At 41.0% G+C, this 24,307-nt stretch overlaps 2 protein-coding genes and 1 long non-coding RNA gene across 15 annotated transcripts in view; 1 reads left to right on the top strand and 2 right to left on the bottom strand.

Annotated features, from left to right (window-relative positions):
* The window catches only part of LOC130404184 (NLR family CARD domain-containing protein 3-like), an 80,578-nt gene that overhangs the window by 52,742 nt on the left and 3,529 nt on the right, over window positions 1-24,307 (bottom strand). The gene's annotated exons all lie outside the window — the stretch shown is intronic.
* LOC130404185 (uncharacterized) lies at window positions 4-7,747 on the bottom strand. 12 transcript variants are annotated; one of them, XR_008904203.1, is made up of 18 exons: window positions 7,328-7,747; window positions 5,647-5,731; window positions 5,393-5,542; window positions 5,149-5,300; window positions 4,896-5,032; window positions 4,692-4,785; window positions 4,437-4,548; window positions 4,103-4,329; window positions 3,823-3,994; window positions 3,600-3,727; window positions 1,920-2,109; window positions 1,706-1,752; window positions 1,096-1,166; window positions 819-998; window positions 582-634; window positions 436-480; window positions 122-343; window positions 4-34 (listed from the first exon to the last, which is right to left on the bottom strand). XR_008904203.1 is itself a non-coding variant. In XM_056608831.1 (16 exons), exons 1-16 carry the CDS (start codon window positions 7,436-7,438, stop codon window positions 11-13), a joined length of 1,827 nt encoding a protein of 608 aa, XP_056464806.1. In that variant the 5' UTR covers window positions 7,439-7,747; the 3' UTR covers window positions 4-10. The 12 variants fall into 12 exon arrangements, 5 of the variants coding, with proteins under 5 accessions (XP_056464806.1, XP_056464804.1, XP_056464805.1 ...); XR_008904202.1 differs by having other exon boundaries at window positions 1,260-2,109; XR_008904200.1 differs by having other exon boundaries at window positions 1,272-2,109.
* LOC130404189 (uncharacterized) lies at window positions 6,773-23,266 on the top strand. 2 transcript variants are annotated; one of them, XR_008904207.1, is made up of 7 exons: window positions 6,773-6,984; window positions 7,832-7,945; window positions 20,266-20,290; window positions 20,388-20,579; window positions 20,688-20,756; window positions 20,834-20,902; window positions 23,118-23,266. It is a non-coding gene; the product is annotated as an uncharacterized LOC130404189 (long non-coding RNA). The 2 variants fall into 2 exon arrangements; XR_008904206.1 differs by having other exon boundaries at window positions 6,776-7,945.

Below are 24,307 nucleotides of genomic sequence, written 5' to 3'. Positions count from 1 at the left end.
ACTGTTTTTATCAATCATTTTTATTCTTTAGTTGCTGAGGGAGGAAAAATAATATAATTAGACATTGAATAGCAATATCATGTCCGCGTTGAATTTCTGCCCAACCTCCTTTTTTTTTTACCTCCATCAGCAGCTTCGTGTACTCCATTTGCAAATCAGCCTTAGCGATTTCCCGCTGAAGATGAAGTCGATATAATTCTTTAGTAGTCAACTGAAATAGAGGAAAATATTGTTTTAACATTCAAGCGACATACTTGGCCAATAAATTAAGTGAGTAGCCTAGGATATGTCTTACATGCTGATATTGCGACCCTGATGTACCCGCCGCTTCCTCGACCACAGTCTGTTAAGAGACAAGTGAGTTTGAGAACACTGTTAGTTTAGTTGAATCGTCAATAATGACTTGGAACTGGCAAGAAAAAGCGAGGCCTATACCTCAGTTCTTTCAGACCCATCCATGGCAATATTTTCATCGGCCTCCTGTCATACAAAGAGCAATTATAGGCCTATTGGCTGAGTATTTTGAGATGCGCTTACAACAGAAATGTAAAAATAAAAAAAAACAGGCCTACCGGACTTACATAAACTGGAGGATTCGTAGCCGGCTCGATTAAAAGCAATACTCCGTCTTGATCTGTGAAGTTGATTAATTAGTCACGTTTTGGAATAGAGCCACATAGGCTTATACAGCAGGCATACAACAAACATGGGGTTTTCTACCCAGCTACAAAATAACATTTGGAACATTTGCGCTATGACACACACACGGCTTGCATGCGTTCGCATACAAAAAATGAAATAACAAAAAAAAAAACTACATTCAACCAGTGGGTTGACAGTGGACGGAGATGGCCCCGGACTCTCGGAGGAGGTACCTCCAGGTATCCCCTCCATGCCAGGGCGCCCTGCATTAATGGTTAGAGCCAGCTCCTCAACCGTGGTGAAGGTAATTGGAGGGCCCGATCCAGTCTGCCGACTGTCGGCCCTCTTACGATTGGCTTTAAAAATAAAAAAATGGGCTATTAAAATACAGGAGCAGTGACAAATAGGCCTATGATATGACAAATATGTAGGACGATGGTGGGAAAAGCTTACCAGCTTGTATAACGTTTTTGTATTTCATTTTTACTTGTTCCCGAGTTCGTTTGGGGGCCGTCGGATTACATCTTTATAGATAACAGATTATGGAATGTTAAGAAAGCTTAACTGAGATAGGTAATGAATGGATTCAGTTCAAATATTTAGGATAGTGCTTTTACCATGACACTTACGAATTTACGCGGTCAGCTATCCTCTGCCAGGCTTTATTTCTCATTATGGCAGATGCTTTAGTGTTGCATTTCCTCATTATCACTCCCTTTTCCTCATCGTAACTCTCCAGGAGAACCTGGAGGTCGAGATCTGAGAAATATGCGGCCCGTTTCGCCATATTGATCGGTAATTCCATGATCCATACATCACGTCTTTATAGGTTTGGCGTGGACGCGCACAACCCTGGGTTAACCAACCGCGAGTTGATTGAACTAATGCATAACCGCTGCTGTGGAACCGAAAACTCTGGGTTGGTCGGCACAGGGTCAATCAACCTAGAGTTCAGCGTTAACTCAGTGTTTGTTTAACCTCCGTTCGTGGAACACCCCTCTGAAAAACTATTGAAAAAACGTGAGCATCCCACTTGGCCACATTGAACATAAAGAGTCCTTACCGTACAGAGTCCATGTATTACTTTGAGGTGCTTTACTAGATTGTTTGCTGCAAAGAAAGCACCTCATTGTTTAATTTCAAGAGTGCCTAACGCACCATTCTCGCTCGCAACTCTGCAATTCTTGGCGTTTCCTTAGTTTTCCCCACGTCAATGTTGTAAATGGAAGTTTGCAGAAAAGTGAAAAAGTTGTTTGAGGCAGGACTGTAAGATGTACCAAACACATAGTGGGCCTTGAAGAGCTCATCCAGGGCTCCAACCGAGCTGGTGGCTTGGCATGGAAGTGCATGCTTGTCGATGGCAATGAAGAAAGAGTGAATGCTGCTTTTTGTGGGTCCCTGAGCAAGGAGGTAGGGCTGAATGCTTTGAGCGATGTTGTCAAGATGCTGCTGCACGCTTGTTCCCGTCTATAACAAAACACATTCAACAACACTATTTAATAAAACAATAACATGATATCACTCCAATCTCTAAACAATTTAAGGATTCAAGAATTTTATGTCACATGCATAGAATTAATTGCGCAAAGCACATGCAGTGAAACTGTAAGGTTCTCCAGAAGAAAGAAAGGTTCAAAGGGAAGAGTGCTGTGTGTGGGATAGGTGCTCATAGTAGTATGTGGTGTATAACATTGGTGTGTGTGTGAGTGTGAGTGTGAGTGTGTATTGTAGAACTTTGAGTGATGACAGAAATTAGATAGATAAAATGATCAGTGATGTTGCTAGGTACGCGTCCTGCGTCCCTGACGCATTAAAATCTGAAAGGACGCACTAAACTCACTATCCATGCGTCCCGGGGACGCATCTCATTTTCCCCATGAAAAACGATACATTGTGAACATTTAAACAACTCGTGTTTAATCACAGTAACTGGCCAAAGAAACCTTCTTGTGAGCAGACCGGACAAGCGCTGTTTCAACCCTCTGCACATCTACTCGGCGCAGACATGATCCCCTGTACAAAGTATCACGACATGCTAATTTAGCCGCTACCAAAACAACTAGCTCGTCACCGCTGATTTCATTTCAACAATTAAAAATACGAACTTCATAGTAAATAAACCCACGTTTCCACTGCTCGATGCTGTGCTCATTCGTGTCGATTATGTTGTAACGTTTAGGGGACGTGCTGTAATGAAATAAATGAAACATAATCCGGTGGTGGTGATGACAACTACATTGAACGGCAGCCGCCATATTGTTATGCCCAAACGGCCCCTGCGCATACATCGCGCTTCCAACGAGATCCCGTTTTTCCTCGAGAAACAGGCAGAGAAGAGAGAACGCAAAAATACCACCAAAGGAAAAGATTAAACCTATTGCAGGTCAGCAAACTATTGCAGCTGCATTTTCTGTCCCCACTACCTCTGCACTCCTCCCTGACTCTGATCAGCCTAGAGAGAAGAAGTGCCAGAAGAAGTGCCTCAACCTTCTACATGTTCCTCCCAAAAAAAGCGAACTTTTCTGAAGCAGTGGCTCACCACATACAAATGGCTGCGCTTTTCAGATGACAATTTCATGTATTGAGTTTAACACTATTAATTTAATTTAAGAAATAGAATAATAATAAAAAAGAAACACATTTTTTAAACTGGGGAGTCGGGACCCATTGAATTTCTCAGGGACCCACCCAACTCGCCACCTGTGGGTCCCGGGGACTCACTACATTGAAAACCTATCATCATCACTGAAATGATACAATGATGTTTGAGGGGATGCACGGCTGCAGTGTGTGTGTTTGGGGGTGAGTGATGTTTGAGTGTAGGGTGGCGTTGACAAAGGGGTAGTGAGTGTGGGGTGGAGTTGGGGTGTGTTGGTGGATGTTTGGAGTTTGAGGTGTTGTTGGCAGGGGGGTGGGTGGTGGTGGGAGGGATGAGGTTTGATTAATGTCTAGTGTACCTTTTGGAATTTGATGAGGTGATCAACTGCATTAGATGCTGATATCTTCCCTGGCCACTTTCGTCCCTGTGCAGATGGTGGTAGCAGATGTAGCAGCAGTATGATGGCAGACATGTCACTGTCCCAGCCTAGAGGCCAACAAGTATCAGGTTAACATTATGCCATAATTTTCCACCATCCTCAATATATTTAGCAACATGCTTCTCCACATTCAAAGACTTACCTTTTTCAACTTCAGTAGATGTCTCAGCATTGCGCATTAAATCAAGAAGGTCTGTGGAGGGGACCAGTCCATGGCTTTCCTTAATGACTCCTGCTTTGAAAGTGGTAGGCCACCTCTCCATGAACTTGTTGGCAGTCTGCTCACCAAACATCACTCTAAAATCTTGTTCTATCTGTAGTTTGAAAAAGAAAAAAAAGAAGAAAAGGAGGACAACCTGAGTTGGTACCTTGTGCTACATTTTACAATATGTCTCAGTATTCAATGAATGTAGACGCCATACCAGTCCTGGTGTGTCTAGGAACCGTGGAAATACTGAGAAGACCTCTGCTGATTTGTTCTCATCATTGACCATGGCGTGGCGGTATGCGAAAGTGACTTTCATCTTTTCACGGATGGTCTCCTCATCAGCAGTGTGTCTCAACAAAGCGATAGCGCATTCCACTTCCTCGTCAGTCAGGACTCTGTCGGCAGTAAAGGGTCTAGTACGCCCATGGCCTGGCCCACCAACTTTAGAACAAGACAATTTTGTTGTTGCTGTTAATAACTACACAGTTTCATATCCTCCTTTAAACACATTTCACAGGTTGATAATTCCACCTCATGATAAATATTACCTTTAGGAGATGTACTAACTGCAGGACCTCTTTCCTCAGCAGCTTTTCGTTGAATTGTCTTCAACCGCCATGCAATGTAGCCTGAACCACTTTCAGGATCGTAGTAATGTTCCTATGTATAATGTAGGCACAGTGTGATATATACATTCATATGATGATCTCTGAGCTCTGGATAAAAGCGTCTGCTAAATGCATAAATGTAAATGTAAATCTCAGCAGTTCGAAGGGCAAATATATTTTAAAACCTTTACTTACATAGCCATTCTGTGAATATGGGTCTTCAAGGTATGGTAACAGAGCGACAATCCCCTGTGCATACATCACTTTTACACTCCGGGGCGGCGATGTCCTGGTGTATTCAATAATCAACATTCATAGATAGCATTGAACAACATGATCTAAACAATAATTGCTATGTTTAAACAATGTCTCATGATAACATATTTGATCCATACTTACCCATGTGTTTCCGTCATCTCTGCAGTAAGTATGTTGATGAGCTGTCTTCTGGTTGAATCTGTAATTGATTTCGTTTTCGCATACTCCTCCATGACACGGTCACCTCCAGGCTTTGTCGTCAAGATTTTTTCAATCAGCTAAGAAATAAAATGTGCAGTATTGTATTTTGAAAAATACTTGGAAATTATGAAACAAATAAGATGCACCTCAAATTAAACATGTGAATCAAACTCCCCACACACACACAACTCACAGCTTTTGCTTCATAGTTAATGCGGCAAGGCCTTTTAGGTTGACTTCCTTCGGCTGCAACTGGCTCCTCAGCTGGGTCACACAACGAGAAGTTGAGGATCACTGTGTCTTCAGATGCAATAGAGCATGGAGATGACGTGGACTGAGGGTAACCTGAGCATTGGGAAATAAGAACCCAATTACATAGTTCAACACTTCCACTTCAACGATGTGTGTGTAGTCTTATGCAGGTAGGCAGCAATTACCAGGTGCTTCATTGGCCAATGAAATTAGGAAAGGTCCATGGAACTCTTGTACGATCTCCTCAAAAACCTCAGAGTCGACCTCTGTGTTAGACTGGTCATAAATCTTGATGTCCAACCGTCTGTCTTCAGCAATGTTAAATTTTAGACTCACTAGAGTAAAATAAATAAACAGTGCACAAAATGTTCTGATGAGAAACAATTGCAATATGCCACCACTTGATTAGGCTACTTTCAATCCAAATTTAGTGACTAACCTTCTCTCAAGAAATCACTGAATGTTAGTTCAGGCAGCTTCATGTACTCCTGCACAACGCCAAACGAGACACGCAGCAGCATTTTCTGTTAAATTTAAATTTAAGGAAGGTTGAATAACTGTTAATATCCATCAAAATATTCTCTGAAGAATCAGAGCAAAGTTATTAGAAAACGTAATGGTCTAATAAACACTCACGGACTTATGGTATTGTGACGCTGGGTGTAAGTTAGCGTCACCTTAATAAAGTCTATTTTTGGGGTCGTGGGTAAGAACAGCACAGGGACAGCTTCTTCAGAGCAACTTGTATATGTTTTATTCTCCGCTCAAGAAAACAGACAAGTGGCACCCTTGTCGCCGGTAACAAACTTGAAACTAGCCTCTTGTGTGCGGCGTATCACTCCGCCCAACCTAACTACGGTGAACCCTATGGATCCAAACTACATAGGAAGAAGTAGTTCCCCAATCTAAATAATAATTTAAAGAATATATTTATCAAATCATTAACCATCATAGAAATCATATTTTCTTTTACACAATTATTCACAAAAATAAATCTCCTCTTACAGTATCAATAGGTTGATATACGGGGTGCTAATAAACTTGTTAGCTGAGAGTGTATAACCTCGTGTCTTTCTAATGACTTTCTTGCCATTCGGCAAATGTTGAAATTACTCTCAATGTCTGGTTTCAGACAGGCACAAGTCAAGCACGACAACATAACATCTTGCAAATTATTTCAACTTGGGCAGAAACCACGGTGCCATGCCGTAATTCCGACGCCTCATTGTTCCGACGTCTCAATGGTCCGAAATATTTCCCATTAGATCGACATGCCACTATGCCGACGGTTCAATGTTACGAAAACGGAACCCATTGTTCCGAAGGGCCGTTTGTCCGATAAGTCAAACAAGAGGCGCATTAGGCCGACGGTTCAATATTCCAAATAGGCCTACATATAAGAGCTGTATCTCTCTCTCTCTCTCTCTCTCTCTCTGAGAGCAAAGTGGCATAGAGAGAGAGAGAGAGAGAGAGAGAGAGAGAGAGAGAGAGAGAGAGAGAGAGAGAGAGAGAGAGAGAGAGAGAGCGAGCGCAAGAGAGGTATAAAACTCTATGTAGGCCTATTTGGCATATTGAACCGTCGGCCTCCTTTTTGAAAAGTCAGACAAATGGCCCTTCGGATCTATGGGTTCCGTTTTCGTAACATTGAACCATCGGCATAGTGGTATGTCGATCTAATGGGAAATATTTCGGACCATTGAGACGTCGGAACAATGAGGTGTCGGAATTACGGACAGGCCCCGAAACCACGTTGTCAAGCTAACTTGCTAACATTTTGGTACGTTAACCCAACGTCACCCACCCGGCCGAACAACTTCAATTATCTCTAACCCATACATTGCACGGTGTTAACAAGTAAATCAAGTCTGAAATGTGTCATTTAAATTAATTTCGTTATCAACTGTATTACTTCTAAGTTATTGACGTGGTATTGCAGTCGAATGCATCTGAACTTGAAGTCAGTGAGGCATATTGATTAGCTAACTACATCTATGCATGCCTAACTTAACTTAATACGCCTACCATCGTCTATCATCGTCAATGTATTGCAAAAAGTTGGTCGTAAGTGGAAAAATATCTAGCTAGATGGTGAAAACCTACAAATATTCATACAAACTTACCACGATAGGTCTGCTAGTGGGGACTGGGGAGAGAGACGATTTCCAACGTGCCACTGCCAGCTCGAGCTCCAGTTCAGTTCTAGTACTACTTTCGCGGGGAATCATCACCATGTAGAGTAGATTTGGTCATTGTGTGCATGTTGGACTTAACTCTCACTTTTGACACTACTATTTAGACGATTTTACTACTCTGTACATTGTTATAACTACTCTATCCAGAGGAAAATAGGTTTACTCTGCAATAATGGCACTCCATTTTCTACTGTGTTGCAATTTGCAAAAACCTATTTATCTATCATTTATATGTGGTTATTTGATGCAGATATGAAGCTCTGGATGTGTTTTCTATTGTATGTGTTATGATTTTACGGGTTTACACGGGTGTCAACTTCGTGGTTTGGGCTGGTTTTTATTGGAGTGGGCGGGTTCTAAGATGTGATTGGGCTGGAAACTGTCAATCTGATCTGGCAACACTGACGCCTCGTGCTCTGACTGCACCGTCAGTCAACGGACGTCGGAAAAGGCGTGGCTGACTGATGTTCGAATATATTCGAATATTCATTGACACCTGCAAACCTCTTCAGAAGAAGGTCGAAAGATGCCGAAGAATGAGCGAGGGTGAGTACAATTTTCTTTTTAAAACATATACAACTCCTTGTCAACATAACAAATACAATGAATGGCCTTATTTCGCCTTGTGTCAATATAATAAAACGTTTCCAGAAGTTACAATAATTAGGTGAGGCGAGATAAAAGTTAATTTTGTGTTTTTCCGTTAATGAGCCATTCCAATATAGGCCTACACGTGTGTGTTCGACCGGAGTCATTTTGCCGTTTCCTTCACCTGTTAATGTATCAATTTGTGATTAATTCTCTCATGCACAGAATAAATAAACAATGCTACATATGCAGGGATGGGCACGAGTATTAAATTCCAAAATCGAAGGAATTCCTCGAGGATCAATCGAGTACTCGTCTATTAGGCCTATCTATTTTTAGAATGCAACGCATCTGCAGCAGGAATAGGCCTAATGATGAACGGCAATATCACCAACCCAACATGTAATGCTTATTCTCAATCCAAACAGTCAAGAGTTATCAGAGTATTCATTATTTTATTTTTTCAAACGTTCAAAACAAATTTTCCTTACAAAAATAAATTAATATGCGTCTCACAATTTAAATCACGTCGAACAAGGCATGTAACGTTTTTTTTTTTTAAACGAAACAAGTAGCCTAACCATTGCAAATAATTTAAAGTTGCAAATAAAACGAATCTTCTCTCCACGGCCGGGATTACAGTTCAGTAGCGTCTCGCGGCGGTGAAAACCCAGACACACGACACTTGGTTGCTGCAGGTCTGCTTTCCCGAATTCACCGTTGTGTTTCAGGATCATATGATGCCGCATAGTACTTGTAGTAGGCCTACTCCAGTAGCTCAATTTCGGTTGGCATATTTTACAAATCCACCATATGATCTCCTATTTCTGTAAAATATTTCCATACTTCGCTGCGCTTTTCTCTAAGCGCCATCTCTTAACTTTTTGAATTGTGGCGTTGTGCACACGGCACGTCACGCGCCACACAGAAAGATACATTTCAAAGCCGTTGGCTTTGAAATGCGCCGTTGGAGCGTCCTTCGCGGTCTATGAGGGGCCGTTTAAATTTAAACTAAAGCTACAAATGTATTAGTGCCATAAAGCACTGCCATAAAACTCTAGATTCTATGAGTATAGGCGCAGCCTTTTAAGGCTATCGCTATAGAGTGGCGAAGTCACGCCCCTTCCGGTAGAGCTCATGGGACCTATGAGATCGAAAAATATGAATGGTGTCAATGGAGAGAAAATAATTATTTTCTGGTCCCGGTCTTTATAGGCCCTGGATTACACATATGTTGTTTGTGGATTTAAATGATAATTCTTCATGCAAAGAGTTCAACCGTTTATTGTGCAATTGTTCAGATAAAGGCTGTAGAGAAAACACAACGAGAAAGACTACACGGCTCGTATGTGACGTCACGCTCCCTGCGACTGGCGTGGAGAAGACCGACAATCTTCCCATCGGCATAACTGAAACTCTGCACGTGCCCCGATTTATGATGGTTTTCACCTCTTTCGATGCTTTTATCCTCCCCTTGGAAACAGCGGTGAAGTGGGGCAGAGAGATCGCCATCATTGGCTGCTGGGACGCGAGAAATACGGCCGCCATCTTGGAGTGGTCAACCGGGAGCAGCAACAGCAGCAGAAACAGGATGCCGGGCTGTTGTTCAGCGTATTCCTGCTCAAATCGGCGGACAATCCATAATAGGAATCGGGGGGATTACTTTTCACAAGCAAGATCTAACATTACCGTACTATTGGTATAATTAGTATTGAATAATAAAACACGCCAAACCATGTGGCCTTTATCATAGCTACACGTATGACAAAAAACCGCATGAAAATCAGTGGTATTCAGTGAGGTATGATTAATTAAATGCGCTGACAGTTCATTGCTCCAGCCAAACGGATTACACTGAGTGGAGCGGATGACCACTCCAAGATGGCGGCCCCGCGTCTCGTCAGCGCCAGTAGGCGGCACGGACATAATAAAGGATGGACCAGACTGGAAAATGGCCGCCCATTCATTCCTATACAAACTGCTCAGTGGCGCAGGGTAACATCACATACAGGAGCGATTTGCTTCCGCGTTATGGGGCCAAGACACGTGACCTAGTCCGTGACGTACCGGATGCAGAGATCTTCTTCTTCTAGTTTAGTGGGGGATCATAGTTTTTCCCCATATACCGCCACCTACTGGACTACTACACAGGAGTTTGTGACAAGGACGTTGGCAAATGATAGGCCTACTTTAAATCATACAAATAAATTCAAAGAAAAAAGAACTAACGAAACGAAATAAAACAAACTAACAAAAGAAATGAATAAAAAAAAAATATATATATATATATATATATATATACTTAAAGTGTAATTCCGGCGCAAATTGAACCCAGGATCTTTGTTTTGGCATTATAACCCATCAAATAAGCCTTCCAGATACCTTTTTCATTGAAAAAGGAGTATTATAGTTTGCCGGGCGCAATGTTTGGCGTCCATGTTGTTGACTTGGGGCATAGTGTTTCGCTTCTAAATCCGCATTTTTGAACGACTAAATAGCACCAAACCTCTGCAGTAGCATGACTAGGGTCCCTACACATAAAACGAAGCACAAACAACTTAGTTTGCAAACCCAGAGTTTATTTAAAAAGACAGTTTAACAAGCATTACCGGTAGGTCCGTGTTTACAGGAAGTCCACACAAGTCGATTGCCGAATGCGCCGGAGTTCAGTTCAAGGAGGAAAGTTTTGGAATTTATAATATATATTTATAAATAATATATAGAAAGTGTTGACACGTAAATTAAAGGATATATTGCATATGTAAGTTACAGTTACAAAATAATTGTTCGCTACAATCAAGCATGGCACGTTGTTGACGGAAGACGCACTGCACACGTGATTGACGCATAGAGTGATGGACAGCTCAAGCACCGGAGAAGACGAACCATCCACAGCTTGAAGTCAAGCGAGAGATGGTTCGTGTTGGTGTTTTCCCCGGCTGCGGAAAAAAGAAAGAAAAGTTACACTCCAGAAACTTTCCATAGACTGCCATTGCGGTACAATGACCGATCTCTGGTACTTATTGTTCTGAATATGGACATTGAGACGCCAATCAAGACGCTAATGCAGAAGGATCACCGTGTCGGAAGTGCTCATTTTGATAAGGACAACTTCATCATTCCCAAAAGAGCTGCTGACCCAAAGAACCCAAAAGGAGTTTCATTGAAGAGGAATGCAATCCCGCGAGTGCGGCAAGTGGCTACGGATAGACTTGAGATAAAGTTGTTGATTGCATTCCTCTTCAATGAAACTCCTTTTGGGTTCTTTGGGTCAGCAGCTCTTTTGGGGATGATGAAGTTGTCCTTATCAAAATGAGCACTGCAGACACGGTGATCCTTCTGCATTAGCGTCTTGATTGGCGTCTCAATGTCCATATTCAGAACAATAAGCCACTGGTCTACCAGAGATCGGTCATTGTACCGCAATGGCAGTCTATGGAAAGTTTCTGGAGTGTAACTTTTCTTTCTTTTTTCCGCAGCCGGGGAAAACACCAACACGAACCATCTCTCTCTTGACTTCAAGCTGTGGATGGTTCGTCTTCTCCGGTGCTTGAGCTGTCCTTCACTCCAGAGCTATAGAGAGAGAGAGTTGCGACACGCTATGATCTCGCCGACAGGGTGGTCACGTGGTTCATGTAAGCCTCAATAGTTCCAAACACGCCGCGCTTTCAATGTTATTCTATGGGACGACAGCAGAGATTTCAATATTAAATGGTAAATATGAATGAAAAAATCACATACAAGTATTTGTCTGACTGTTATTGCATTATTGCATATTTGTAAATGTCAGTTTTACATTTAGAGCGGTAGGGGGGCAACTGAAAGCTATCTATAAGTACTATTACTTATACTGATACATTTTTAAGTTTTGGAGGGAAAGCTTCACGTTCGTGTTAGCATACTGGCCTAACCTTAACTTTTACCTTACATCTGTGTTGAAATCAAAGTATTCAAGATGTTCTACCATGATCATTTAAAGATATAAGCCACACAAAGTATCAAATATATTAAAGAATAACAACTCATTACGCTTGGATGAATGAAATTGTATTTTTTTTTATTAAACAATTAGTGTGACAAGAACAAGTGATTGCGATTGTGTGAACAGATTCAACAATGGACACAGCAGGGAACACTATATACTTGGGGCAAACCATTAACATATAATGTTGCAAATATACTATACTTTATGCCATTACAATACTTAGAATAGCCCTGAGCAAATTCAAAATGGGTTTAGGAGGGAGGATCCTCGTTTGGTCATGAACTCTGACCTCTAACCTATTCTCAAAAGTCGGGGCATAAGTGGTTGAGGAACAGGTGTTACCCGCTCTGTGATCTTCAATGGTGTCATGGTTCATTGGTTACAACTAACATTTTATAGATCAATGGTCATACCATGGTTGGCTGTGCAGCATTTGGATGCTCCAATCGGTCCGAGAAGGGTTATCACGGCTTCCCCAAGGACCAAGAGCGCAGGGAGAAATGGATGGCAATGGTCAGCCGTCAAAACGTATTGACAGTCAGCAACAGTCAAAAACGATGTAACGTAATGTTCAGATCACTTGCTAGCATTTCAAAGGGCATAATAATTCTAAGTGTAGAGAATTATGACTTTCCAATGATATTTGAAGTGCAATGGAAACTGATCTTACAAGCCTACCTACAGGTACACTTTGAAAATAACCAATTCAAAGCCACAAAAGTAGATAGGATGTTGAAGTTGAGGCCCGATGCAGGCCCAACAGTTTTCATCCATCGCCCTAAACCGAAGAGGAGGAAACCCCCTTCTGTGAGGGTGCCTCCGGAACCAAGTGCAATGGACCACACATATTGCGCCAAATTAAACTTCGGTATGATCCATGCAGCTAACAATATTCCCCATTTCATGTAATTCAAGGATAGACTACACTCCTAATGAGATTACATAATTCATATTTGTACATTCAGTTTAAAAAACAACCAGAGGTCAGGGATTCTCTGAGGATTTGCACACAATGTAGATAATCGACACATTTCTACCCAATTAACAATTGCCGGTAGATCCATTTATAAATTGTATTGGTTTCTGATTGTGGCAGATGATTTAATTCACATTACAGAAATGTTTTGCTTTAATTCATTTTCTTACATTGGAGATGACAGTGGTTGCAAATGCAAAGGCAAAATACATATAACAGCAACATTACCTTGTAATTGTTAGAGATTGAGGGAGAAATTTAGGTGGATTTCAAGAGCGTTGAAAAGGACATCACAGAAGACAGAGAGAGCAATCAAGAGGCCACATTGCCAGGGGCAGGTGATTCAGGGGCAGGTGATCCAGTGGCGGGTGATCCAGTGGCGGGTGATCCAGGGATTTGTGTGCCGAGGGCCAGGGGTCAACAGTGAAGGAATAACTTTTGCCAGGGCCAGCTGCTCCAGGGACCAGACTGCCAGGGACTGATGGGGCGACTGTGGAGGACCTAATAAGGCAACTAGAAAAGGAAAAATTAATGAGGAGAGCAGAGAGGGCTATTGCAAAACAAAAAATAATCAATTTGGCACTAAGAAAGAGAAACAATTCAGTCAACAAGAAGGTAAAACGAAAAAGCCATACAGGTTAAATTGACCTCCCATCATAATCAGCATTGTTGAATCGGCGGCATCTGTAGGGCTTCATGTGCTGAACATCACCCTTTCCAGGATATAATTAAACAAACAGTTATTTCTACTAGCTATCGCATCATAAAACCCGTCCTTAAATCAACCTAAATTATCCTAGTAATCCAACATAAATAACTAACTAAATAAAAGTTAGATTCACTAGTACTGAACTTTGTAATTGTTGGTGTAGATACCATCACATGGTGCAGTCGAGCTAACAAACTAGCAGGCAATCGGTCGTCTACCAAGATAAATATATATATAATTACGCTGTGCATTTACAAATAAAGATCAGTATATGCATCATAAAGGGCCTCTGATACAATATAGACAGTTGACAATTCAGAAGAGATAGCTATTTAATCAATTTACCTCAGAAGTTACTCGGCGGCCAGCAATGGAAATGAACGGTCTCCTACGCCGTAAAATGGTTGTTTGGAACTATTCGAGGCTCCATACCCCGTAAGTAGGCGCTACAACGGAGTCCAATGGAAGTGTCGCAACTCTCTCTCTATAGCTCTGCTTCACTCTATGCGTGTGCAGTGCGTCTTCCGTCAACAACGTGCCATGCTTGATTGTAGCGAACAATTATTTTGTAACTGTAACTTACATATGCAATATATCCTTTAATTTACGTGTCAACACTTGCTATATATTATTTATAAATATATATTATATAAATTATAAATTCCAAAACTTTCCTCCTTTGAACTGAACTCCGGCGCATTCGGCAATCGACTTGTGTGGACTTCCTGTAAACACGGACCTACCGGTAATGCTTGTTAAACTGTCTTTTTAAATAAACTCCGGGTTTGCAAACTAAGTTGTTTGTGCTTCGTTTTATGTGTAGGGACCCTAGTCATGCTACTGCAGAGGTTTGGTGCTATTTAGTGGTTCAGAAATGCGGATTTAGAAGCGAAACACTATGCCCCAAGTCAACAACATGGACGCCAAACATTGCGCCCGGCAAACTATAATACTCCTTTTTCAAAGAAAAAGGTATCTGGAAGGCATATTTGATGGGTTTTAATGCCAAAACAAAGATCCTGGGTTCAATTTGCGCCGGAATTACACTTTAAGGTTAAATTCTTCTAATTAGGTTAGTATCTTTTAGCTAATTTAGCAGCAATTTCATTGCCATATATTCCATGGTGGGCTGGAATCCAACAGAACTGAATAACTAAACCAAGGCTTATAATATTTAAAAGAATATGCTTTACCTCTATCACCAAATCTTCACGTATTGAATTATCTGTTATAAAACTTAGTATCTACAACCCATCTAAGAGCGGTTATTATTGTGGCCATCTCGATTGAGTATACTGACAAAGTCACCCACTCTATATCTAGCTTTTTTTTATTGTAACACTTGGTTCAAATCCTCTTTCTTACACATGCAGCCATTTGGACACCATTCTATGATAGCTGATAACCAAGGTACACACTGTAATACTATAATCAAGAGGACATACAGGCAGTTCAAATAAAAAGAGAAACTTTATTGATCTGGAAACTTCATAAATATGTAAGATTGCTCCATATAATACCATAGTAACATAGTGAACGTATGTAGGCCTAAAAAATTCAGTTCAATGTTATTGCTTAAGAAACAGATTCCTTCCAACTAACTTTACGAAAAATGCAATCAATAATTTATATAAAAGTAAATGTTTACATATCGACCAGCAACGAAGTTGGAGTAGCCTACCCAAATAATGAATTGTAATACACCAACATTGTCAACTGTCATACATAGCTAACCATAACCCTGTCATACATAGCTAAACAAGCAAATTAAAATGAAATACCAACCAACGCAACTGAAATGTTAATATTAGACAATTAACAATATTATGAAAATTACGTAGGTCTCCCATAATCATTCAGGTAATCAATATGTCCGTGCCTGTTACAGCTATTTCAATGATATGTGTGTTATATATCCGTGTTCAACGCCATTCATGTTAAGTAAAAGGACAAATCTCAGACTTTGGAAGTTAATGGAGTTAATGGAAGTTAATTCAGAATTTAATTTAATTCGGAAGTTAATGGAGCCGTGCACTTAAAAATAGGTCCATAGCAAGGAGCCGTTTGTTTCAGTACGACTCCTTTCAGCTGCCCACCCAACATAAACTGCTAATAAAACGCTTGAGGAGGCGTTTTGAAAAGAAAAAACTTAAATTTTTTTAGAACAGGGTAGAAATATAATTATGAGCCTTTGATTGATATCCAGAATTTTTTTGTGGAGACACAATCCTGTTCCCCACTTGTATTGGAGTGGACGGCGATATCTACTTCTGGGCCACATGAAATGACGGACCGCCGTCCACAGCCAGCTTAAACAGCTGCAATACCAGTGCCGTGTTCCAATACCCGTACTGTCCGCACTTACTAGCCAAAAGTTGAGTACACAGTACGTTCCAATTCAGATCCGGCGAAAATAAGTATACTTCAAGGTCCCGGATGCCGTACTCAAAACGGGCTAATCGTGAAGTGTGGATCGAAAGACACTCCCCGTACTCAACGGCAGCCATCTTAGCTACGTAGTGGAAGAGGCGGAGCCAGGCTGAGCCAAAGTCGGCGCATTTTCCACATAGCCTGCATTAAAAGTCATTTTGTAGTTTTTATAGCTGCTAGGCGTAAAGAGTTCACCGTTCAAAGCGGGATGTTTATTGCGGGGGAGGAGCCACGGCGGCAGTCGTGATCGTCATTTCCGGTAAGTGCACCACAGAGTACTCGATTTGGAACAGCACTCACATCTAAAAGATTAGCGTACTCAAGTAAGGACGGATAGTGCAGATAGTGTACTTCCTTTAAGTATACTCATGGAAGTACGGGAATTGGAACACGGCCCAGGCTTGGCCCCTGAGCACTGGTGGATTGCGGAAGTATGCGCCTATCCTGGGGGCCTGGTAGGCGGTAGCATTCGATGCTCCGTCTATAAGATGTCTATGTCGCCATCTCTGTGCCGAGTTCCAAGTGCGGGTGTTGTGACGTATATCATATGCGTCGAGAGCAGCGAAGAGCTGTAGTTCACAAAGCGGCCTCACATAAAACCTAAAATTATCAATCTTCTTCACGAAATCTTTTAGTTTTCTTTGCATGAAAAATGATCATTCAAATCCACAAACAACATATGTGTAATCCAGGTCATATAAAGACCGGGACCAGAAAATAATTATTTTCTCTCCATTGACACCCATTCATATTTTTCGATCTCATAGGTCCCATGAGCTCTACCGGAAGGGGCGTGACTTCGCCACTCTATAGCGATAGCCTTAAAAGGCTGCGCCTATACTCATAGAATCTAGAGTTACAATACGTAACTATCATTTCAGCCATTTACTGTACAATTCAGAATTGAATGTGAGGAGGGCTGTCAATCAAATATCGCGCTTCAGAAACGGCCAATCATAGGAAAGCCCTGCCTTGGTTAGGCAGGGCGAGCGTGGTTACCTTGCGTGACCACGCGCCGCTCCTGTCACCTAGCAACCCTGACAGCTGCAGTTCAAACCGGACGGAGAAATATGGAGCCGTTATATAATAATTATATAATATATAAAGTTAATTAGTTTAACGTTATATGGCTAGTGTTAATTTAATTGAACTTTGACAATAAAGTTATCTTTATTATCAAATTGATCCTATATCGATATTCTGCTTGAAGATATCGAGATATGACTTAAAATAAAGACAATGAAGTTACATATTTAAAATAGTCCCAACTTTATTTTAATATAAAAAAAATGTTTTTACATCGTTTGGTCATTCAATTAACTCACGCTCATCCCTTATCCCATAAGCCCATCCCTTTATCGTAACTAATTATGATAAAGTAGGTGTAATGTTACTACATTAATCAGAAACTGACTTTAATAACAGATGGCATTATTTAATTAACTCCGTTAGACAGTGACTCAAGCGTGACCATATATATATATCAGTGGAGGCTTCTCCATTGAGGAGAGGGAGGAAGATCCTCCCTAACATTGTTGAGAATAAAAAATCTAGATTGCCCCGACTATTGTAATGAATTAATGCCCTTAAATATGACTACTTTATTGCCTTTGAATATATAATGTTCGTTTCCCTGGGTAAAGGGACATTAGCACCCCCTATCGCCTATTGACAATTACTTCAGGGAGGAACGTCCTCCCTCCGCCGCCGTTGACTCCCATTCATTTTCCCGAAAGTACTGGCGGCCGGTGGATAACATGGGTTTCAATGGGAGAGAGGAGGAAAATCCTCCTCTGAGTGGGTGGGACCTTAAGGGGTCTGATTCGCGCAAAAATCTATCCGTCTGCGCTATGAACCAATAAGCAGGATCCCTGGATGTTGAGCAGTGTTGCCAGATTGGTCCGATTTCCCACCCAATTGGGCTACTTTTAACCATGTTAGGCTGGAAAAATTATCATTGGGCGGGAAATCTGCCCAATCTGGCAACGCTGTCGATAACAAACCCGGTCTGCATTGCCGCGGTGCTCAGTCTGAGAGACGCAGAGCAAGTGAAATCTGCGATAGCGAGATCCTAAATGCACAATGGAAACATTGGAAACGGAGGACATTGTTAACGTCTTATTACAAAAACCATTCCATTCATTCAGAAAGAGGTAGACCACTTCCCAAAATCAAGGTCATCAGAAGTAATGGCAACGTCAGTGTTGTGAGTGCTACATGGTTTGCTAGGTACGCATGACTTACTGGTAGCATTACAAGCAATTGTAACTGTAAATAAACATAGCTAAATAACTTCAGTCAGTGAGAGCAAAAATAGGCCCAATAATAGGCCCAGATTTTTTTATTTACTTTTACAAATCAATAGTAGGCCTGATTTGACTAATATGCTTTGCATCCTTTCCTTCTCAAATTACAGTGATGCCACTGGTGGCTTTGTATACATTTTGTTCACATAACTCCCTCCCTGCTATTTTGTAGTTCACCAAAACACCCTGAAACAACTTGAGTCTCACATTCTTATGCCACCATACACCAACAGTGCAAGCAGGCCAATGGCAACCAAGCGCGCAGTCCTTCCTCCCTCACTTTAAAAACCACCAGCCGCCACTGGTATATATCAGTGGAGGCTTCTCCATTGAGGAGAGGGAGGAAGATCCTCCCTAACATTGTTGAGAATAAAAAATGTAGATGCCCAGACTATTGTAATGAATTAATGCCCTTAAATATGACTACTTTATTGCCTTTGAATATATAATGTTCGTTTCCCTGGGTAAAGGGACATTAGCACCCCCTATCGCTTATTGACAATTACTTCAGGGAGGAAGGTCCTCCGTCGCCCTCCGTTGACTCCCATTCATTTCCCCGAAAGTACTGGCGGCCGGTGGATAACATGGGTTTCAATGGGAGAGAGGAGGAAAAACCTCCTCTGAGTGGGTGGGACCTTAAGGGGTCTGATTCGCGCAAAAATCTATCCGTCTGCCTTATGAACCAATAAGCAGGATCCCTGGATGTTGAGCAGCGTTGCCAGATTGGTCAGATTTCCCACCCAATTGGGCTACTTTTAACCATGTTAGGCTGGAAAAATTATCATTCGGCGGGAAATCTGCCCAATCTGGCAACGCTGTCGATAACAAACCCGGTCTGCATTGCCGCGGTGCTCAGTCAGAGACGCAGAGCAAGTGAAATCTGCGATAGCGAGATCCTAAATGTACAATGGAAACATTGGAAACGGAGGACATTGTTAACGTCTTATTAAAAAAAGCATTCCATTCATTGAGTTACAGTGCTAAGTTAGCGACCAAAGAAAGAGGTAGACCACTTCCCAAAATCAAGGTGACCAGAAGTAATGGCAACGTCATTGTTGTGAGTGCTACATGGTTTGCTAGGTACGCATGGCTTACTGGTAGCATTACAAGCAATCGACTTTATTGCTGGCCCTGTTTGCTTATATAATAGCAATAATCTATAATAATAGCAAATCTCCAACGTGGGCTGTTCATGGTTTCACTGATGTGGAAAATCTTGATAGGGCAACCAAACGCCACGACAAGTGTCAAGATCACGTTGGTGAGCACCAACGTGATCTTGACACCCGTCGAGATCTAGGCCCAATGATAGGCCCAGATTTTTTTATTTACTTTTACAAATCAATAGTAGGCCTGATTTGACTAATATGCTTTGCATCCTTTCCTTCTCAAATTACAGTGATGCCACTGGTGGCTTTGTATAAATTGTATTCACATAACTCCCTCCCTGCTATTTTGTAGTTCACCAAAACACCTTGAAACAACTTGAGTCTCACATTCTTATGCCACCATACACCAACAGTGCAAGCAGGCCAATGGCAACCAAGCGCGCAGTCCTTCCTCCCTCACTTTAAAAACCACCAGCCGCCACTGGTATATATATATAGAACACTAGATATGTGTTCTAATTAATGGCTCTGGATGACATGAACCCATGTAAGTAAAACTTATGCCCAACATGGCTTAGCACAAACAGTAGGCCTACCCTTTGTAAAAGTATGTCTCACTCACTTCTTTAAAACTGTGTTATTGTAGTCTTTACTTTGTCTATGATGCTGATTTAATTCTTGAATTTATTTGAGCGGGATGCACTCTGGATAAAGAAAATGTATAGTGCTATTGTAACATTTTCTTCCTTTTACTTTTATATAGAGTCTACTTTTTCAAGTTATTCGGGGTGAGCAACTTTATTCTATAAACATTTTACAGTTATAATTTTATTTCTAACATGTTGTTGATGAAACTCTGATAAACTCTGATTTATTTTTCAATAGAACAAAAAAAAAGAAATCTTGTACACACAGATTTCTAAAAAATGTGAGGACCTGATGAAGACTGGCATTGAAAAAAATACAAATACCTTGGCTAGAGATGGACTTTGGGGTCAAGTTTGTACCGGACTTGGCATTCCAAACACAAAAATCCATCGAATAAGACTTAAAGTAGCACATCAATCATTTAAAAAGGTGTGTACTTATCATATTGAGGTATTAAGTCAATGCTGTGTACGCTCTCTCCTCAAATTTTGGGGGGCACACAGCCTTACATTAATGTTGGTTGTGTTTCATTCAAAGCACACATCTCCATCATCTCCATCGCCACAGGCTAGTGGAATAGATGAGCCTGGAGAACAGTATTCTGAGGTATTAAGTCACTGCTCTCATCAAATTTTGGGGGACACAAAACCTTACACTAAATGTTGGTTGTGTTTCTTTCAAAGCACACATCACCAGGGTCCCTATCGCCACAGGCTAGTGGAGCAGATGAGCCTGGACAAGAGTATTCTGAGGTATTAAGTCAATGCACCGGCATTAAGTTAGTTTAATATTCAACATTCATTTAACATTCAAAATACAAACCTATAATGCACTTCAACCATTTGAGTGAATGATGTCAAACAAACTGTGCAACATACTGATTAATGTCCCTCATGTGTCACAAGGCTTATTTTTCAAATATATATTTTCATCGATTTTTTACTTCTTTTTTTTTTAAACTTATTATGCTCCTTGACCTTTTGACCTCAAGATGTCAAACCAACTGTATAATACAGACAATAATAACCCCCATGTTCCACAAGGCTTGTTTTTCAAATATATAATTTCAGCATATTTTTACAATTAATGTAAAATGTATAAATAAACGTATTATGCTCCTTGACCTTTTGACCTCAAGATATCAAACCAACTGTATAACACAGATAATAATAACCCCCCTGTGCCACAAGGCTTATTTTTCAAATATATTATTTCGGCAATTTTTCACAAATAAAATGAATAAATAAACGTATTATGCTCCTTGACCTTTTGACCTCAAGATATCAAACCAACTGTATAACACAGATAATAATAACCCCCCTGTGCCACAAGGCTTGTTTTTCAAATATATCATTTCAGTATTTTTTTTACAATTAATATAAAATTTCTAAATAAACGTATTATGCTCCTTGACCTTTTGACCTCAAGATATCAAACCAAATGTATAACACAGATAATAATAACCCCCCTGTGCCACAAGGCTTATTTTTCAAATATATTATTTCGGCAATTTTTCACAAATAAAATGAATAAATAAACGTATTATGCTCCTTGACCTTTTGACCTCAAGATATCAAACCAACTGTATAACACAGATAATAATAACCCCCCTGTGCCACAAGGCTTGTTTTTCAAATATATCATTTCAGTATTTTTTTTACAATTAATATAAAATTTATAAATAAACGTATTATGCTCCTTGACCTTTTGACCTCAAGATATCAAACCAACTGTATAACAGAGATAATTATAACCCCCATGTGCCACAAGGCTTGTTTTTCAAATATATATTTTTCGGCAATTTTTCACAATTAAAATGAAATAAATAAAAAGTTATTATGCTCCTTGACCTTTTGATCTCTCGATGTCAAACCAACTGTATAACACAGATAATAATAACCCCCATGTGCCACAAGGCTTATTTTTCAAATATATATTTTTCGGCATTTTTTTTAGAATTAAAATAAATAAACTCATTCGGTTCCTTACCGTGGTGAAGTTAGTATGATGTTGGATATTTGACAGATATTCGGCCATTCATTTCCTATGGAAAATTGCTTTTTGCTCAATAGCTTCCCAGGTATTGGACCCAGACACCTCAGACCAATGTAGACGTGTCCTACTATGTGGTACTAACAACACACACCTCACGAAAAACTAATATTTTGCACCTCCTATTTTATTTAGATATTTTAAAAATCCCATTATTTCCTATGGGAAATTGCTTTTTGCTCAATAGCTTCCGAGTTATGGGACCCAGAGGCCCCAGACCAATGTTGACCTGTCCTACTATGTGGTACTAACAACACACACCTCACTAAAAATATTTTTTTTGCACCTCCAATTTTATTTGAATTTTTTAAAAATCCCATTCATTTCCTATGGAAACTGCTTTTTGCTCAATAGCTTCCGAGTTATGGGACCAAGAGGCCCCAGACCAATGTGGACCTGTCCTACTATGTGGTAATGACAACACACACCTCACTAGAAATTAGTATTTTGCACCTCCTATTTTATTTAAAAAATCCCATTATTTCCTATGGGAAATTGCTTTTTGCTCAATAGCTTCCGAAAGGAAATGAATGGGATGTTTAAAGAATTCAAATAAAATAGGAGGTGCAAAATATTATTTTTTAGTGAGGTGTGTGTTGTTAGTACCACATAGTAGGACAGGTCTACATTGGTCAGGGGCCTCTGGGTCCCATAACTCGGAAGTTATTGAGCAAAAAGCTATTTTCCATAGGAAATTAATGGCCGAATATCTGTTGAATATCTGTCGAATATCCAACATCAAACTAACTTCGCCATGGTATGCTCCTTGACCTTTTGACCTCAAGTTGTCAAACCAACTGCAACATACAGATTAACGTGCCACAAGTGCTTATTTTTTGAATTGTTAACAGTCTCTGCAGCCACCTCCTTTTGGCTGATATGAAGGTATGATTGAAATATTGTTACGTTTTACAGAGTTTGTTTGGTGATTCGCTGATGTTGCAGATGTCTGATGTCTACTAGCAAGCTGAGCAATTCTTGAACTTGTTCTTTGAACTTGTACTTTGAAATTGCACTTTAAAATAAACATTTACGTTTTTATAGCCCATGCTTTATGATGACTACATCATTGAAACTCCTTGAATAAATTCGATTTATACACTTTCTTTTTTGGGAGGGGGGGACGCCAGTGATATGTCTGCATACCCCTCAGAAAGTAGGTAGTTGCAACTTGCACGCGTGTGTGTGTGGTCAGTGTCGTCAGAAACAGATACGTGTGTTCGATTCCAGACTCTGTTCCAGTCTCTGCTGTTATTTGTCGCATCGTTCATGCTTAACTTGCGTAGTTTCGATGATATAGATGTTGTGTTGACTTTTATTTGGAACTGATCTTATGTTTTATTTATGTTTTTGTTATAATGCACACTGTTTTATCGACTTCATGCCTGTCTACATCCAACTCGTGCTGCGTGCATGTTGCAGCAAATGTGCAACAGCGCCCTCTGGGGTCACACTTTTCGGTGGGTCGCAGAATTCAGTGTAACACCGGCGTGATGTCAGACAAATTGGCGCGTTTCCACTGCAGGGTGCGGAACGGATCGGATCGCAAAGGTGCGGGTCGGATCGCGTTTCCACTGCCAAAAGTGGGCGTGACCCGGACTTTGCCGTACCCGTTCCGGCCCCATTCTCGGGACTCCTCAGTTGCGGTACCCAAAACGAGACCAGACGCCTGAAAGGGTCCCGTGAAATTCTAGCTACACCCCCCCTCCGTTGATTGGTCGACAGAATCGTCACTTCCGGGTGATTCGGGGATAAAAAAAAAAAAACAGTAGCCTCAAGGTATTATTCTTTACAATTAACATGTCGCGTAAAAAGCTTGCTTGGGCGAACAAGGAGGTGGAGACGTTCGTCTGCATTCTTGGGGAGGAAGACATTGTTTACGATGTTTACGTAGCTGCCGCGGCGATCGACATCCGGCCTACCACCAAGGGTACTGTCGGCAGTGGAAACGCGACCTCGGAACTGAGCTGGGCTTTACCGCCCCCTCCCTACCGCACCTTTGCGATCCGATCCGTTCCGCACCCTGCAGTGGAAACGCGGCATTAATTGGCGCGTTTCCACTGCAGGGTGCGGAACGGATCGGATCGCAAAGGTGCGGGTCGGAT

Source organism: Gadus chalcogrammus, chromosome 15, assembly GCF_026213295.1.
Source record: "Gadus chalcogrammus isolate NIFS_2021 chromosome 15, NIFS_Gcha_1.0, whole genome shotgun sequence".
NCBI lineage: Eukaryota > Metazoa > Chordata > Actinopteri > Gadiformes > Gadidae > Gadus > Gadus chalcogrammus.
This window is presented reverse-complemented; position numbering and strand designations above follow the sequence as displayed.

Coding starts and splice junctions, on each gene's coding strand:
- LOC130404185 (XM_056608829.1), bottom strand. CDS start 7,438: ATGGTGATGATTCCCCGCGAAAGTAGTACTAGAACTGAACTGGAGCTC. Junction 2,110..3,599: donor ACCTCATCAAATTCCAAAAG/GTACACTAGACA, acceptor GTTTTGTTATAG/ACGGGAACAAGCGTGCAGCA. Junction 344..435: donor ATGGGTCTGAAAGAACTGAG/GTATAGGCCTCG, acceptor GTCTCTTAACAG/ACTGTGGTCGAGGAAGCGGC.